This window comes from Melanerpes formicivorus, unplaced genomic scaffold (assembly GCF_026170545.1).
Source record: "Melanerpes formicivorus ecotype bairdi unplaced genomic scaffold, bMelFor1.0.p_v2 SCAF_70, whole genome shotgun sequence".
In the NCBI taxonomy this organism is placed as follows: domain Eukaryota; kingdom Metazoa; phylum Chordata; class Aves; order Piciformes; family Picidae; genus Melanerpes; species Melanerpes formicivorus.
Window position 1 is genome coordinate 2,934,408 of NW_027142422.1, and position 19,321 is coordinate 2,953,728.

General features: G+C 42.0%; 1 protein-coding gene across 1 annotated transcript in view; it reads right to left on the reverse strand.

The window, feature by feature from the left end:
- Window positions 1–19,321, reverse strand: part of SHROOM2 (shroom family member 2) — a 109,437-nt gene that overhangs the window by 55,583 nt on the left and 34,533 nt on the right. The window contains exon 2 of the mRNA XM_068163165.1: window positions 12,679–12,830. Coding sequence (XP_068019266.1) covers window positions 12,679–12,830 — 152 coding nt within the window. The remainder of the gene's footprint in view (window positions 1–12,678; window positions 12,831–19,321) is intronic.

Consider the following 19,321-nt stretch of genomic DNA (forward strand, 5'->3'; position numbering starts at 1 on the left):
GCAAGTGGCAAATACACTGAGATTATTATGCTGCTGAAGTGGCTTTGTTTTGGGTTGGGGTTTTTTTGTGGTTTCTGTTGGTGATGGGTCGTGGTGGCGGGCTTTGTTTGGGGTTCTTTGGTGGTTGGTTGTGTTTTGGTTGGTTGGGGGTTGGTGGGGTGGTTTGTTGTTGTTTTGTTTCTCTCCAGTAATTCTTTTCTTTCCTTTTGAAATCTTCTAAGAAAATATATGGGTGGATCAACCAGTCTGGGGCACTGCATTTTAATGAAGTTAATGTCACCTGCCAGTGACAAGGAGCAAAAGCTAAAAGAAGATCTCCAGAACAACTTGAGAGTTACAGAGATTAAAGCCCCAGCAGTATTCTCAGGGAGCAGCATGTTCCTCAGGAGAGAAAGCCTGCACTATCCCTAGAAATAAACCACCTCAGTTCTCAGAAAGGCACTGGAAATTATCACCTGTGTAGCAAAGGGGCAGCTACATCCTCTCATCCCCCAGGGAGACTGATGCTGCAGGTTCTGGGGAATTCTTTCACAGGACAATTTATTTTTCAAAAAATAAGCTTTCTCCCATAGTCACACCACTGGTCTGCTGCTGCTGACCCTCATTATACCCAAGAGTAGAAAGGACACACCAAGAGGCTGCACAGTTTAGTTGGAAAGAAAATGAGAAAGATTAGTTCTGCTGTATCAAGGATCAACCTTAAGGATCTGCTGTATCCTTAAGGATCAACCCAGACCCCATCCCTGGAGGTGTTTAAGGCCAGGCTGGATGAGGCTCTGGGCAGCCTGATCTAGTGTGGGGTGTCCCTGCCCATGGCAGGAGGGTTGGAACTAGATGATCCTTGTGGTCCCTTCCAACCCTGACTGATACTATGAATAAGAATCAGCTTTCTTCTTGTATACTGGCCCAGGTGCTGACATCAGTCTTTCACTAGGTTCACTAACCCATCACATTAAACACACAGTGACTATACATTTTTATTGGTTCTGTGCTGTACCACAGCACCCTGACTGCTTCAAGAAGTTCAGTGCACCGCAGCATCCTTATCAACAGACTGACTCACAACAGACTGACTCACATCCTGGGTATGAAAAATGAATGTATTTCCACAGGCCAAAGGAAGATGCACTTATATTTGCAAAGGAAATGCTGGAAGTACTGTGGATTATACAGAAATCCTTGGACTGCAGCAGGCAGGAGGAGGCTGGCAAAAGGGCAAGAACTGATCTTATTTTATGCAGGCATACTTTGATTTTAAGCAGAAATGTACTTAAGACAGCATGTGGCAGAATTGTACAGCTGCAGAGTCTGGTAGCTCTGCTGTGTGAACTTGCTGGAAGCTAGAGGGCATATGGCTAAAACTTTCCCACCCAGACTGCAATGTCCAAGCACTTAATAGTGAGAGCACTGATTTCTCACAGATGCTGAAGTAATGAGCTAGTCTGAGATGTTCAAGCTAATATAATGAACCAGTCCTAATAAAGGTAAACCAGACTCATCCCTTGCTCTCCAACACTACCATGCATGTGTGTGTGTGCACATGCACCTTCAGTTCAGAGGCTGACTCTTGTCTGATGGCTTGCTTTCGCTAACATGGCTTCTGAAGGTCTGAAAAGCACAGAGTTACTGTTACATGAGCCAGGATGCAAAGTCCAGCTGACGTATTATTCTGTACTTGTGAATTATTTGGCAAAACAGGGAAATAAAGTCAAGTGGGCAAAAGAACGTTGTTCCTGACTTCCCAGCAGCAAGTCCATCTTCACTCTACATAGCGGAATAAATTGCACAGAATCAGTACCACTGAACCCACTGTCGGAAGAAAGCATTAGAATTACACTGGGGCAGGGGTAAAACAAACAAAAACAAGAGGGGGGATGAGGAAAGAAAAGTTTAAATAAAAATCACAGCATTGTTAGAGTTGGAAGGGCTCCAGGATTATCCAGTTCCATCCCCCCTGCCATGCTCAGGGACACCCTCCACTGCATCAGGTTGCCCAGAGCCACATCCAGCCTGGCCTTAAAAACTTCCAGGCATGAGGCTTCCACCACCTCCCTGGGCAACCTGTGCCAGTGTCTCACCACCCTCATGGGAAAGAATTTCTTCCTAGCATCCAATCTGAATCTACCCATTTTTAGTTTTGTTCCATCCACCCCAGTCCTATCACGCCTTGACACCCTCAAAAGTCCCTCCCCAGCTTTCTTGTAGCCCACTTTAGATACTGGAAGGCCACAGTAAAGTCTCCTCAGAGCCTCCTCTTCTCCAGACTGAATAGCCTCAACCCTCTCAGTCATCCTCATTGCCCTTCTCTGGACATGTCCAAGCACATCCATATCTTTCTTGTACTAGGGGTTCCTTAACTTCAGAGAAAAGGAAAACTTGCACTTCAAATACAGTTGACTGATGTAATTGTTAATTTGGCCTTAAAGAGCTTTGTTTGCAGTCATAATCTGCAATTAGATACTGATGAGCTGTCCTCCTAGACTGCAGCTGACACAGCAGAATGAAAGGTAAACTATGACATTGGATTTGTTATCACAATGGCATCAAGTCCATGTAGTACTGAAGAGCTTTTCATTAGTAACTGCTCTTTTAAGAAAAAGAGGAAACTCTGTGTTCCTAACTCAACAGAACCCTCTTCATGCCACGATTTAAGTTTCCAGAAGGCATTACTGAAAAATAAACCACCAGCTAAGAGCTCTGTATTACAAAACAGAAAGGCCTATGAGCTTTCCCCTCCTATCTTCTCCTTTCCCATCCTTGGAATCAGAAAGCAGTGATTCAGGGTGAAAAAGCTTTCACCAGGAACACACATCTCAGTTCAACTGGGAGAGGTTTTCCAGACTAATTTTGCATTCTTTCAATAACCAAAGTTGTGGTTGAGTAACCTGCTCATAACCAGGAGCAGTGCACTTGGGATCAAGCCTGTTGCCAAAGGGGCAGTCCCACTCTCTCCTCCACCTGACTGGCTGCCCCTGAGGATTTCACTCCCTGCTGATCTCTCACCTGTCTTTCCTCAGGAATGGTCTTTCACCACAAACACACAGATGACAAATGTTGTGAAATCTGAATGCTCAGTACATCACTTCTTGATGCTCTGGGGAGCGCATTTAGGGCGATTCTCTCTAGACTAACCTCCCTGTCTCATCACAATATGTATCACCACAGCTCATTTAGGCATTACTATCCAAAAGGGACTACTGTGCACTCCAGGGCAGAAACTTCTACATTTTATACCTATTTTTGAAATTAATTTTCAGTCATTTACTAAAACCAGCCACAAGAGAGCACTACCAGCACAGGATTCCAGCACGGGGAAACTGCAGGCTCAAAGCTACTCAGATTTTTCAACAATTAAGTAAAAACCTAAAACAAACAATCAAAACCCAAATAAAATCCGTGGTGGTCAGGCAGTCTTATTTGCACATTTGAAAGAAGACTTCAAAGATGTAATTGGTATAGCTGTGATCTTCAGAGGTCAGAAGAGAGCCTGAGTGTCTCGGTGTTAGAACACAGACTTTGAGACACGTTCATTGTTGTCTTTGTTTTCAGAGGGAGATTGTTCAGCAGTTTGGGGATTTCAGGCACCTTTGAAATGACTCACTCTGGGTGAGACATGAAATGTATAGGTTGCTTTCAGATTTATTTTTCTCTCCTTCCTCTTTTGAATGACTGTATCTCACTGAAACTCAATGCAATGGGCTAAAACATCAAAACTGTGTTTCCAGCCTCACTAATTTGTTTTGATCTCTATGCACTGAATATCTGAACATTGCGTACTCCCTTCTTTCTTACCTTCCCAAGAAAAGTGCTGACAGTTCTAACAATGGCACCAGCAGCAGCCAGCCTGTCTTTCTGGAAGCAGCAAACTGAACTGCAGCATTTTTCCCATGCAAAACAAGGAGTTCCTGTTTTTGCATTTTCAGCTTTCCATGCTTTGCATTTCAGTATCTTATCATAAAAGGAAGAGAATCCCAAAAGACATCCCTAAAAAAAACCTGACCTAGACTTTGGAAAAAAAAAATACTACCAACAACAAAACCCAAACACAACCAAACCCCCTCCAAAACAACAAACAAAGCCAAACCAAACCTCATGTGCTTAACTTACACACTTCTGGGGGGAGGAAGGGACTCTATAAGATAGAAAAGTAACCTATTAACATCCAGAACTCTTAGAATCACAAATCAAACTCCCAAACCCCTAAAGCTTTAGCAAAGCAGCATATCCTATCTTAAATGCCTATTGCCACCTGCCAAAATCCACACAAAGATGTACACCACCACTTTTTGCCTTGCTCTCAACCACAGCAAGACCTGCACAGTCTGTACCATTGCTCTTTGCTTTCTCCTCCCACGTCTCAGGAAAACCAGTTGGTCTGAGCTCCCATCTGCCTGTGTCTGAGAATGGAGCAAACAGCAATGCCACACTAAAGGGTGCCTCTTTTGAAAGAGGCCATGCTGGAAGGAGCATTTGTTGGAGAACAGCAGGCCAGCTGTAGGCCTTCCCAGCCCACAAAGTAGTAACTTACATTTTATATTAAAATAAAGAGACCTGCAAAACTCTCTGCTTTGGGCTGTGAAAACAAACACAAACCGATTACCAAGTACTGGAGCCCGTAAAGAGTTCAGTCATTAACTTGAGCAAATCAGAATTTCACCATCACAGTTTGCTCCAGTTTTCCTTGTACCTCTGCCCATCTGTACAGGCTTGAGCAGGACAGAACAGCAATTTCATTTACAAATAAGATATGCACTGTCGACAATGAGGTATGAAGTTGTATGAGGTATGACATCAATCTTCCTGCCTGCTACATTCACAACAAACTCCCATGATAAAGCATTCACATTCTGGAACTGTTTTTCCTTGCTCTGCCTTGGGGAAACAGACAGGCACATCTGGAGGTTTAAGATAAAAGTGTTGATCTTGGGATGTATGGTGTACTATGTAAAGAGCAAATATTTCTTCCTCATCCTTATTTTGTACATATTCTGTTACCTTTTGATGGTTAGATAAGCATTAAACTCTTGAGATCATTCTCTTACCTCAAGTTTTGTGACAATTTATCAGAAATCCTCTAAAGGATAATTAAACTCTTTTTTTGAGTATTTATCATCTGAAAGCATCTAAAATGCTTCAAATATTGTAAACCCAGTGATAAATGGTGGCTCCAGCAGGTTTTACTTTCAAGTATTTTGGAAATTATCATGCTATGCAGGTACAGCACTAAAAAAATTCACCTCTAATATAAATACAAAACAGGCTTTATTCACCAGCAGCGTTGGAAAATGCAGCCTCTGACAGGGCAAATGCCAACAGCAGCAGCAAGTGTCAATAGACACAGGAAAGTTTGAACTGTCTCACTGTGGCTGAAGCAAAGGATCAGGAACAGGAAGGAAAGCAGCCTTTGGACACACTTCCCCATCACCTCCTTTGCCCAGGACAGTTAGCAAGCACAGCAGCGGGCAGCTCCCTACAGCAGACCAGCATGCTGCCTTCAGCAAGAAGGAACTTGCCGTGTCCTTGGAGCACACAGCTGTTCTTGCATTGCTTGCAGCCAGAAACAACCTGGCCTCCTAGCCACTTACCACAGTGAGCTTACTGGTTCAATCACTGCCCCAACCGAATTGAGTTTCCTCAGAAACCACGTCCCGAATACTGGTGTTTCTGCACAGGTGTGGCGCACCCCCACATCAATTTTAGCTGTGACTGACTTAACCATGTCCAAAGTCACCCAAAAATGGGACTGGGGAAAGAAGAGCTCCTCCAGACCCAGGGCATTTCAGGAGATGGCCCAGCCTTAGTTCACCTCATTACTGGTTAAAACACTACAGCCACATGATGCAAATTACTCATCCTCCACAAAGAACAAAGTCAGAAGCCAAGATGCTGGAAATGTTATTAGGCAGAAATATTTTGCTTTCACACGTCTTAGGCCAGAGCAGATTTCTACACATGACCATCCCCTAGAGTGCTTTCTTCCCCCATGCCTGGTTTGGTGGCCCACTGGCCAGCAAGGCTGCTCCATGAGCCTCTGATTTTAATTGCAACTCAGCAGAAATTTCCTCAAACCCCATCTTTTGTCACTGTCCTTCCTTTGCACTCAGCATGAAGCTGGACTGAAAGCTGGCCGTATAGCTTTGCAGTGTGGTAGGTAGCTCTGTCTCTGTGCCAGACTTTGTTTTGCCAGGTGATCCAGTATTATGCAGATTCAGCAGCAATGGCCATCAAATAATGGGTTTCTTGTGCAAGAGATAAGATGCAAATTTGTTCAGTTACTCAGTAACTAAAACTGCAACCCTCTTGCATTCCTGCCCTTCTTTTAAGTGGTTATGTTTCTGGAGTTAAGGATTGGATTCAGGAACTGCTTTAAAATCCTGACACTGAAACATTTAGTAAGTGTCTCAAGTTTTCAATCTCTGCAATCATCCAACCTTCAGGAGATGAAATATGTAACCTAAAAGCACCCCAAGAAGGACTGGAACACAGTGCCACACAAGCGGTGTCGCTGCTCTCCTGAAGCTGCATGTGTGGAAGTTCCTGACTGGCACTTAAGAAACCCAATGCTCAAGCACTTAGAAGTGCTCAAACAATTCAGTATTTCACCATGCACACAACAGAAACAGAAGCATGCCCTGTGAAAAAGATTCCCGACAGCAAACATTATTTATTTGGCCTTAAATAGACGAGGTGACAATTCTTTTTCAGACTCCTGAGAGATCCACAGGATCACTGAACACATACACACAGAATCTGTGCATCAAGTGAAAGTACTATGTGAAATGAGTAAGTCTTTAGATCCCCACATTTTAGAAGGCTCACCTATTTCTCCCTCTCACCCAAGGGGCTACATATTACAGTTTCCACCACTGACACTGAAACGCAACCAGAGAAAGCAGCTGAAAGGAGAACCCCAAGGTAGCGCGTGGTAAAACGCTATGGTTAAATCCTGTAAGCACTTGCACGCTTTTGCATCACCGGTCATGTGAGTGCTCTCACTAAATTGGGTGAGACTACTCATGCTCAAAATTAACCATTTTGACAAGTGCTTGCAGGACTGGAAAAGAAAAAAACACCACCATAGAAACTGCTCATGACTCACAGGTGGTTACTCTTCGCTGCATGTTCCATTCCACAGAAAAGCAACACTTCCCATTTTTGGTACTTTCCCCACAAACTGAATAGCATTGCCACAAGCAACCTTCTGAGTAAGTGTATTCAAATTATAGAGGATTCCTTTCACCTACAAGGAAATGTATTGTGCCCTTCCTGGAACTCCAAACCTTGCCCTAACAGAGCTAACTCAGTAAAAACATGGAGACTACTATATTTTTTACTTCATTTATTATTCAAGCTTCATGGGATGGATGTTTTACACAAAGAAATAAAGATAGATTTATTTATACATAAAGAAATAGATTATGAAAGCCACCACAAGATGAAAGCATGTCACTCTCAACACAGGTATCAAGAGAGTCCTGACAGTTCAAGATGAACATCCAAAACTACAGGACAATTTGCTCTTTGAAACCAACCATCAACTGGAGGAACTGAACTTTCACCTCAAGTGTCCATTAGTACATCAGCATGACTCAACTCATATTAACATGACCAAGAAATAAAGAAAAGTGGTTTGTAGGTGTGCACTGCTCCAAAGAGACACCTGGCATGGGAAACTCCAAACACCTGGGTGGTACTTGCAGGGTCATCACAGCGAAGGGCACAGCATTCACACTGTTAACATGTTGGTTAAGTGATTGCACCCACACTTAGGCAACCGGGGGAAAGGGCCCTCATTAAGACTCTTCCAAGACACAATTTACTGGAAATAAAAAGGTGCAAAGGTGCTTCTCCTTTTGTCACATCCATTCCTTTGAGCACCAGATCACACAACTGAAGGAGGAGAAGGAGCTCCATGCCAGCTGGCCTCCTCTGTGGAACCCCATGGAGGAGCACACATGGAGTGGCTTATTTTGCAGATGCTCCATTAAACACTCACTTCACAGAAAGATCCTGCTGGGATAAGAAACCCTGATTCCAGAAGCAATCAAATAAAATTTAATGGCAAAATAGATTTTACTTCTATTCAGGAAGTGCATTTGGCTTATTGAGCAGTATTTAAAGATAACTGTGGACTCAGGAAGAGTACTTGCCTAAAATCTGCAAAATTATCTACAGTTTCCTACTTGTTTCCTAGACTATTTTGGCATCTATAAAACTGGAACTATCAAGTGACCAAACACAGACAAGAGGCAGAACTCAGGGCTCCATCCATGTAATTGTACAAAGAACACAAATCTTCCCAAGTCACCTCTCCAACTGATACTGCCTGGTTTTAAAGAGTACTCCTGCAGAGACAAGGAACTACAAACTGAACAGCTAGCTGCTCCACAAGTCCTAAATGGGCAGGACTAGATCCCTTTGGTGAGTTAGGGAAAACCCACTACAGAAAGGTCCCTGCTGCTGTTGAGCACATTTGTGCTCAGAACAGGACAAAGTTTCAGTGATCTCCCATCTGAACACTACGCATGACTGTCACATTTTTATTCCTCTTTCTGCTCAGGTCTTTTGAGGCCATACTGTACAATCTCAGAGCCTTCAGGATATGCATTAAAAACTACTTCTGCTGTGCTTCAATTAAATGGCTCTCTGTTTTCACAAAGTGCCATGGAAATTAAGATTACCCTAACCTTCCATGTTTACAGTTCACACACCATGATATTATCTTCCCATATTAGGAGCTGGAGCAGTAAATTCCAACATTCAGACTAGCTTCTGGTGGCAAGTGCTCTCTCTTTTCCTCTCCTGTAGCAAGGGACTCATCAGCACTGCAAAAAACCATACATTTTGGCCACACGAAGGGACCAGCGAAATATAGAAAGGAAAAGAAAACCCAGGATTATATTTAATACCTCTTCAATAACTAGAAGGCAATCTAAGTTAGAAGTGTATGCAGAGCAGTTAAATTACACATAACACAGTAATTACTTCAGTATCAACACTCAGAGCAATTTTAGGTGTGTATATATAAACACACACCCTTTCCAAAGCAAAAGAAATTCACATATAATTCCTGTAAGAAATGTCCTAAGCACAGTGTCCTAAGGAAGGAGACTACTCAGGAAGCAAACTAGTACTACAGTGATGAACTAGCACATCGTTAAGATATGACGTTTTGACTAATCCACTGAGAAAAACAACACTAAGCCTCCTGAGTCCTCTTTAAATCTAAGACCGAAAGTACACCACACCTGTTCAGCCATCAATATATGTAAGCTAAACATCATGTTTGTTGCTGAGCCAGTTGAAGTCCTGATTTGGCTTAGACCACAATAACCCAAAGTTTCCACAAAATACAGCAAAACTCATCTTCATGGCCAACAAATCTATTTTCTTTGGTACTACAGGCACTGTCACTTAGAGACCAATATTACTTTACCCATGCAAGCCAAGCATCAGATACTTCATATACAGCATGCAAAAGCAATATTGTGGAAGCCAGCCACGGCCACTGACCACTACTAGGCCCCCAAGAAACCCTCATCTGTCACAAGTTAATTACTGTGAACAAAGCATGTAACTCTCTATGCCAAAACTTCTCCTCTTGGTTGTAGGTACATTAGAGTTCAAAATGGAAAACAGTGTGCTCCCCAGACCACAGAAATACATCAATGTAAGATCAGGATGTGGCATTACTGCATGGAGGAGTGACCCACATAGAAGAGTTCCATATGGACACACGTAGTGGCAAATAGAACCTGGGGTTTATTGATTGGTGGGGTTTTTGTTTGTTGTTTTGGTTTATTTTTTTCTGTTGTGTTGGAGGTGTGCTTGGTTTTGTTTTGCTTTTGTGGTGTTGGGGGGTTTTTGGGGGGGCATTCATTCTACTGACATGAATAATAGTTTCACTGAAAACTAAATTTAACACACGACAGCTTTAAAGAAGTTTGCTTTTCAGCCCTGAATCAGTGTAGAAATTGATATCACAAAGACCCCTGAGGGAAAGAAAGACTTCTTAACACAAAATGCAGATCATAGCTTCCCAGGCTCACTGCCACAGATAGCAAGGACAAACATGATTACAGCAACTATTTACTTATTTTTTTAACCTTCAGAACTGAACTTCAAATTCAGTATTGAACTTCAAACCATTTGTCTATTTCATGTCTCACTCCCAGGGAATAAAATGCTAAATGAATACTTTAGAGAGGCACCACAGTGCTAGACAGAGGACACAGGGCAAGCAGACAGAAATATGCTGAGTTACAGATCAATACTCATCTTGTAGGTAATTCATGGAAAGGGAATTGTGAGACTATGCCAAATGTCCCCAGAGAGCAGTAAGTGTGAACCTAAAGAAGACTGAAAATAGTCTAAAGATGCTAAGGCAGCCATTTTAAGATTGCTGTAATTAAAGTGCAGACTGCCTCTGAAAAGTGTTGGTCTTGTTCAGCTGAAAGCCTACTTCCCCAAGTAATTTTGCAGTCAGATCAGTTCCCTGATCCACTTCAGCCCAGACCTGCAGGAGGGCTCATACAAAGACTAAACAACTGGTTTGCTTAAAGACAAGGCTGTTTCAAGCGCTTACTACAAAAAATTTAAAATCAGGCTAAGATTTAGGGCAAACAAAACCAAACCAAACTGTTGTTCACGCCATAGCTTCTGAAAGAAAGCACACACCATGGCTATTATAAAAACCTGCATCATTTGAACTTGTAGCAGGAAAAGAAAAGCTACTTCACTACATAAACAGCAGTCCATGAGAACAAGCTGGCCAAGAATAAAGTGAGACTGGATGCTAAAAGGTTTCTGACTGTCAAAGAACCCATGTCCTAAGGCAACTTTCCAAGAGAAAGAGCAAAGTTGAAAAACCACAGGCAAAAACCTTAGCTTGTTTTATTCAGCAAGTGTTATGAAATGGTGTCTAATCTTATGTAGGCTTTCAAATGACCCAAAAGGCTACTGCCCCTTTCTGGGAGCTCTGGAACTCTTAGTGAATTTAAAAGTGTTTTGTCTAACAACAGCCACCATTTCAGCCTCTTTTGCCCCTCACACACATGCTAGGGATGAGAAAAAAGACTGATGAGAAAGGACTGACAAAAATCCATCAGCTTTGCACCAAACTGCACACACACATGCATAGCAATGGGGTTCTGTTGCCTGCAGAGAATGGTCTCAAACTCACAGCAGCAAATCCATGCTTTATTAGCTGCATGAAAGTACTTGTGAATGACAAGAACAGCATAGCTGCGTTTCTTACGAGAGTATTTCAGCATCAATCTTTCTGCCATCTCCAAAGATAGATAGAATTCACAGATTGAGTAAGTTATTGTCATAAAACTGAAAAGCACTAAGAAAGAGTGATCTTCCCACTTGGTCTGAAGCTTTTCCTAGTAATTAAGACTTGCTGTCTTGGCAGAATCTTCAATGTCTATAAAACTTCTCAACCCTGAAGTTCTCCCTTTCTGTAACAGAAACAGCTGATGTAACAGCTACTAACAAAAGTGCTTTTACTGGAATAGCCAGTTCCAGTTGGAACTGCTGAAGATCAACATGACTTGTAATGGTTGTGAATGCATTTCATTTTGCATTTATTAGCTTTAGTGCTACAAAAATTCTGTGACAGCTTCCAGAAGTACGTATTGGTGAGGACAAACTATCACCTGTGAAAGAGACTCAAGTTCCCATAGTTCCTCCTTTAAAAAAAGGCAACTCACCTTCTTATACTACAAAAGGTGAGACATGTTTGACATGTTGACTGAGTCAGTCCTCATTTAACACAGCCTCAAACAGTGGTTATGTTTATGGACTGCACTGTAGTACCTGTCAAATCTCAGTCCTCAGCCTTGTCTGTGTTGCAACAGTACTTTTTTTACTGTAACAGAGACACTCAAGTTTTGCACATGAAAGACTTGTTGGTATAATTCAATAGATGTAATTAACAATCAGAAAGTTCTGACTCAGAGTAGGAAACTAATGAGAAAGATATTTGTCATTCCAAGTTCCTGGGTGAATTTTTTTCAGCAGTTACAAGATTTAACAACTGATCACTTTTGTCAACACTATTTTGTGGAACTTGCTTCCAATTCAGACTAGTAAGAGAACTGTGAACTTAAAAGCTGTAAGGCAAAATGACAAAAGTTTTCCACACCAAAAATTTGTTCCATTTTGATAAACTGTTTCAGTTTTTCCCCTTCACCAATAATTAACTGTAAATACTCTTTAGCCAAACCACATGAGAAATGTTTGAGACCTCAAATATTCCCACAAAGTGAGAAAACTATTTTCCAAAACCTTCCCATGTAACTCACTCCTCACTGCCCAACTGGCCTGAACACCAACCACATCACAAAGCACTGCCCGTGCTGCCACACGCAGGCAGGGACATAGGGCTGTCTGCAAAGGCTAGCTGCAGGCCCTGCACTCGAGTAGGATAGAAATGAGCAGTCACCACATCACAACGGTGCTCACAGAATATATTACCTCAGTTTTTGCTCTGCTAACTCTCCCATGTCTTCATCCATAAAGGGTCTGTGTTCAAGGGGGAGGTAGCACTGCATAATGTGCACATTAATAACACTAAACGAGAGCAGTCATCTTGCCAAATCTTGGCAATTTTAGCTGCCCAGTAGTTATAGCCTGGAATGTGTTTGGTTTTCCAGCTGAACACCACAAGCTTACCTTTTTACTACAAGCTTCAGTGTCTTGTGTGAACCTTTCACCAGGCAGATTGCTTCTTGTCGGAAGCCAGAGAGGCCCACATCATTGATACCAACAATTTCATCCCCAGCCAGTAGCTTGTCCACAGCTGCAGCTTTGCTCCCATCTTCAATCTGCAACAAAAGCATATCAAATGGTAGAATTATTGAGGTTAGATAGTGCCACTTTGAAAATAATGAGCTTTTAATAGTTTCAAAACTGTTCATACAACAACGAATACAATAATTAAGTGCTTAAACTAAGTTTAAAAGACACATTCAAAACCTCCAGAAAGACAGAATAATGATACAAAGATAATTAGAATAGGAATTAAATGGAGGGGAAGAAGCCCCCTGGGAAAACTGTAAAGCTTGATGGAAATTTGTGAGTCAAAAGCATCTGTGATCTTGAGCTCCATTCAATACTGTACAGGTAATCACACTTGCAAATAGGGCTTTGGGCAGACATCCTAAAATCTGGTTCTGTAAGGCGGCAACTAACGATATTAAACATACAGTTAGCAACATGAACCACACAGCCAGCCTGAACAGCTGGCATGCAATGAAACCCCAAAATACTGCTCAACAAGCTGATCTACAAAATGAAGTGATTTACACAGAACTTTTAGGAAAGCACCTGAGAATTTACAATCCACACAGCTAACAAACAGCTCTGACTAGAAGAGGAGAGGATGGTCTGTGGAGCAAAGATGGTCTGAGACGCAAGGAAGAAAACCGATGCACCACACTGCTGAAAGACACTGCAGTACTGAGGGAAATTCACTGGAGGATTAATTTGTTGCCAAAGGCATCTCTCACATGCATTAAATTTTTACACAACTATTCATAACATGGCAAAACACACACAAGATAAACTGAGGAGCCAGGTTTTGGCAATTCCCACCCCGACGAAGGGAAAAAGCTCCAAACAGCACACTACAAATTACCCATTCTGAACATTAAAGTACATCTCAAAAGCTTGCTCATCCAGACTAGAAAGTACCAACAATTTAAACTGATTTCAAATCAGGATGATAGGGATGTCATGAGGTTATACAGGGAGAAAATTAGAAAGGCCAAAGCCCAACTAGACCTTAATCTGGCTACTTTAAAATCTTCAAACCTGTAGATCCAAGACAAAAAGAATATAACAACAAATGCTTAGTGTTGTATCTCATTCTAAAATGCTCATTATTAATACTAATCAAGGAACTCTATTTCTAGAACTTATCTTAATAAAACCACAGAATTAAAGACAGAGCAAGTTTCTGTGTCCTGATGTATCTAGTTCTCAAGCAATGACTTGCCCTCTGGCCTGCTCATGTGTCTTCTGAACATGAATTTACTAGAGTACCAAGTTATCACTGCAAATCCTCAGTAAAGTAAAAAACATGGGAGCAAAAGTGGACATTGCTTATAGGCAAGGAAAGACTTCAGTTCAAGGTTGTCATGTACAGAGTGGCTGCTATACAAGACACCCTGAAATACGGTAGAGCCGAACAAGCGAGCAGGCAACCTGAAACTCAGGTATATCAAGCCTCCTAAGGCAACGAACTGCAAGTCTATCAAGTGTTCAGATGCATTTCCATGTTGCTACTAAAATTGCATTTGGAGATGTGAAAGAGTAGGTTAGAAAAAACAGTGCAAAAGCATTAAGGAAAGTCAAAGTTGAATCACTAGAACAGCAGGGAGAAGGGGAGGCAGAGGTAAACAAAAAAGAGGGTGTGTGGGGAGCCGTGTGACACAGCAGCATCTGTTCAGGTTTCACATTTTCAACTCCAAAATGTAGATGCCCATCAGTTACAGCCCTCATGCCCTGAGCAAGGTATCTGTTGAATGACAGGGTGAGAAGCCCCTTAGCCCTGCCACCTGGGACTGCAAACCTCAACAGGGTCTCATAAAAATATTTTTTTAAAAAGGGGAAAAATCTGTCTCCTAGGGTTTCAAGGAATGCTCATTGTTCTCAGTACATGTTTGTTTTTCCTTCAGGCTGGCAATGCACTGAGGCAGGGAGTATTCAGTTACCCCCTCTGAGCTTTCATTTCAGCAGGGACGCTACACATTCCACACAGTGCAAGCTTCCCAAAGAGACTCTGGCTGTCCAAAACAACATTAATAACAACAGAACTAAAACAAAAACCTAAAAGTAAAGCTGAAGCCATTCTCAAGAAAACCAGAAGTGACTTACTTTCTCCTGGATCAACTGTAGGCAGGCAGTAAAAACCCCAACCTACACAATGCACAGTTAAAGTTTGCTTGATCTGAGCAAGCTTCAACATTTCACTCAGATCCCTGAATGGCTGTAGAAATGCATTTCCACTTGACCATTTGCCTTTGAGTGGAAACCTGAAAATTAGCTGGACAGGAAGAATACAAATTCTTCAGTTACACTGAAAGTCCTTTACTCATTACAACTAAATAAAATAAGTTAGGCTTTGCACATATCTAAAGAAACACAGCCAGAAAGTCCACAAGGAAGAGACCTCTTCAAAAAATATTACCCTAATAACCTACCTCCTCTGCTCAAACTTGGATGATGCCATTTCAGCTTCCCCTTCAGGTTTTCCCTTTTACCGTTCAGTAGCTCTACTAGTTATTGTTTCATAGAGGTGGTTTTTGTGGGTGGTGGTGGTTGTTGTTTTTAATTCATCTATTTAGAAACATTCCATCTCAAACCACACACACTAGAAGTACTAATCCCAGCCAACTTACACAAACATTGTAGAACCAGCAGATACACTTGAGAATGTCACCTTTCTTTCATACCTTAAACACAAATGAGTTTCACTCATCTACAGAGTCAGCTGTGCTATTCTGTATTCAGGACTTGCCTAACCAGCGTTGATTTCATGCTGATTCTCAGAAAATCTAGGTCAAGAGGTGGAAATAAAGCCCTGAATATGGAGAGGGAGATTTTAGATGAAGTCTTTCAACAACAGTCAAGAAGAGATCTGACTCAGTCACTGTCAGCAGGGAGATGTGACTGGATGCAAGCCTGAGTGTGTAACACCTCTGCTCAGTGTGAAGTACTTGCAGAAACTGAACACCTATGAAGTATGCATCTCAACATTTTTATAGCAATACCAGGAAACAAAAGATACAAGAAAAACCATCTACACCTTATGTTCTTACAAATAACTGACATAAGCCTTCAAACCACCCCCCATCAGCCCCCCAAACAGGTATAGTTATACTGCCTATCTTGGATGAGTAGAGTTCTAGAAATGCCCTGAAACCATGCTTTCAATAGATATGAAAAAAGTACCCTTCTTACTATGATAAATTAACAAGAGTAAACACCATGACTTCCTATCCTTAGCAAGGATGTTATTACTGCCCCAAAAAAAGTGTTTTCAAAAGGAGATGAAAAGGATGTTTGTGACGAAAAGCATCTGTTTAGACAGGCTCGAACTCTGTCCCTGATGACCTCTGCGTAGCCAAAAGCAAAGGCAAACTTTGGGATTCTCCCAAATTTACTTTTCCTTACAAAATCTCATGCCAACAAAACAGAAAATTATATAAGATGCTGACGTAGATAACAGGATTAAAAGTGTGGCTCAAACCCCAGCACACGGGTAACACTGATATGTGAGATTCCTCCCGTAAAGAGCAGGAAATGGGGGAAGAGCTGAGCTGCAAAGTCTAACAGCTAGGTGCACAAGCACATCCAAAGGGCGTTTACAAGTCTGTTTCCACTGCTGGCAATACATGCAAGAGGGAAAACAGCCGCCTGTATTTGCATCTTTTAAAGGATACAATGCTGATCCAGAGCACCACTTCTAGAATATGACCTCTTAACTTCTGTGTTTATCAGCTCTGACACTTTACTTACAATCCCCACATTCCTCTATAGGCACCTGTATAAACAAGCAGGAGACAGGTTGGGGAAATGCAGTGTGACAGTGTCACACAAGATCCAGTTGTGTTTACAATGATGAGAGTTTCTTGTCCATGCTCTCTTTGGACAGGGTGGGAGATGGGATGGGAACCCAAACCCAGACACAAGCACAGGAAAACACAGCATCATTTATCAGCATTGTGCTATCGGCTGTGATAAGCAGTTTTATCATAATTCTCTTCTCATACAGCCAAGAAATGATTCTGGGGACGTTTGCCTTAGGAGCATCTAATACAGATTTCTTTCAGAAAACTAACAATCTTAGTAAGAGGTCTTTAAAACAAGGAAAATGTAGAAAGTGTTATTTTTTATCTGCACAGAATTAAAGCAGAAATGCCTTTACAGCTCAAGCCTGGCACACGCACAACTCTGAGGTATCAACTAAGATTAACAGAACTGACCCACCTCCAGCTCTATATTCTGCAAATGCCACTCCAAGCAGCAAGGGCTACAATTACCAGCAAGACACACAGGTCAGACTAAGGCAGGATAAAACTGCAACAGGACCAAACCAGTGCAAAGGATGTTCATACACAGAGCATCTTGCACAGGCATCCATGCACCAGAAGCTGGGCCAGGCTAACACGTTTGATTTCTCATTCTTTTACATCCTATCTCTCCCACTTCTGATTTAGGACTTGGACATTAAAGAGACTGTTGGAAAGCCATATGGCTGGGAAATAACTCTCTCCTCCTTTTAGAGATGGGCCCAACACAATGGAGGACATCTGCAGTAAAGCAAGGAATTCAACACAAACCTTCAAGTCACTGAAAGTTACCCCTAATGCCAAACCACCTCTACACACAGTGTGCCAAACCAACCAGCAATAACCACCCAACGTGACCTTTAGGGAACACCATACAAAGAGCCATAGACTCATTAGGGTGGGAAGGGACCTCAAGGATCATCCAGTTCCAACCCCCCTGCCAGGGGCAGGGACACCTCACACTAGATCAGGCTGATCACAGCCACATCCAGCCTGGCCTTAAAAACCTCCTGGCATGAAGCTTCTACCACCTCCCTGGACCACCTGTGCCAGTGTCTCACCACCCTCATGGGGAAGAATTTCTTCTTAACATCCAATCTGAATCTTTCTAGTTTTGTTCCATTCCCCCTAGTCCTATCATTACCTGACCCCCTAAAACATTCCTCCCCAGCTTTCTTGTGGCCCCCTTAAGACATTGGAAGGCCACAATAAGGTTTCTTTGGAGTCTTCTCTTCTCCAGACTGAACAGCCTCAACTCTCTCAGTCTGTTTCCATAGTGGTGACACTACCATAACACAGAACTTACCTTCTGCCTGGTATCACTTCACACCCCCAGTCATTGCCTGTACTTGCTCTTCCCTAGATTTTGTTTAAACATCACAGCAAACAGCACTAAAGTTTAGTCTATGGCAACGCACTTCCCTAAGAGCAGTTTGTTTCTTCCCTAAACAGGGCAGGCTTATGCTAACTGCCCCAGAATCTCTGAACAGACAGAAAACCCCACTTTGGTCAGCTGCTCTTTCCAGGTGTCCTATATTGCAACATGCAGAAAGCAAGCTGGCAGGAGTGCTGCCTTCTGTCAACAGGTGGCTCTTAAAAATCAATTGGGAAGGATTTCTTTTTTAAAGGGCAGAGTTCAGTATAGGACACAGTCTACCACAGCCCTTTCTAACTGCTCCTTCTTTGGTGTATTTAAACACTTAGGTTATTTGCCCAGCAATCTTTTTTCTTTCTTTCTCTTTTGTCTCCCCCCTTTTAAAGAAACCATCCTGTTTTGAAAAGCTGGCACTTGGTACAGTTCTTAAAGTATTTTTTGTGTCCACTCTGATGCTTTGATTAAGGGCTCGGTGTCACTTCCCCTAGAACAGGTCAATTTTTGTAGGGGATTTATTACAGTTGCAAAAACTGACTCCAGGCTAAAATCAGAGATACTGAAATCAGGAGTATTTTAAAAATATGGAAGAGCATCCATCGTTTTCCTTTTCAAAAGCAACACATACACAGAGGCTGATTAATACTTCATTACGATTACATTCAAAACAATCCTTGCTATTCGCCTGCGAGAAGACATTTCAGGCTATAAATCATCAGTTACTACATCTAAAAGGATACTTTTGGGTTAGGGTATTTACATCACAGGGTCGTTCAGGCTCTGCAAGTTGAAGACCAATTAAAGTTGAAAACTTTAAAAGTTAAAAATTGAACAAATCTTTGCCCCAAGAAAGTAATAACAATTTCTAGATGAGAAGTGTCAGGAGGAGAGACTTCCACACGGATTTGTCGGTTTTAAAACCTGAACAACGTGTTTAAAGATTTTTGTTGCTGCTGTTTTAAATGATCCTGGTGTTTCAGCAACAGAAGTTGGAAACATTTCATCACTGCTGAACACTTCTACTGGAATGAAAAACAACAAAACAAAAACTACCCCTCTGCTTTGAAAACAGAGATAATACATCAGGAAAGGAAAGGGGGCTGCTTAGTGTCAGGGATGGATTTTTTGCTATTAGTACCTAGGCTTGGCTAGACACATTTTAAAGCTTCTAAAGAAGTAAATAATTACTTATGTCCCAACTCAGAATTTTCTATGTTAAGAGTCTCTCCAGGGCAGCACAAGTCTGGCAAGGAAACTTCCTAGCCTTTAAGCCAGCAACCATGCAAAAGCAAAGCAAAAGTGGGACTGTATTACCTGGAGTAACAAAAAAGTCCCGGACAAGAATGAAGAAGATAGATCTAGAAGCAGA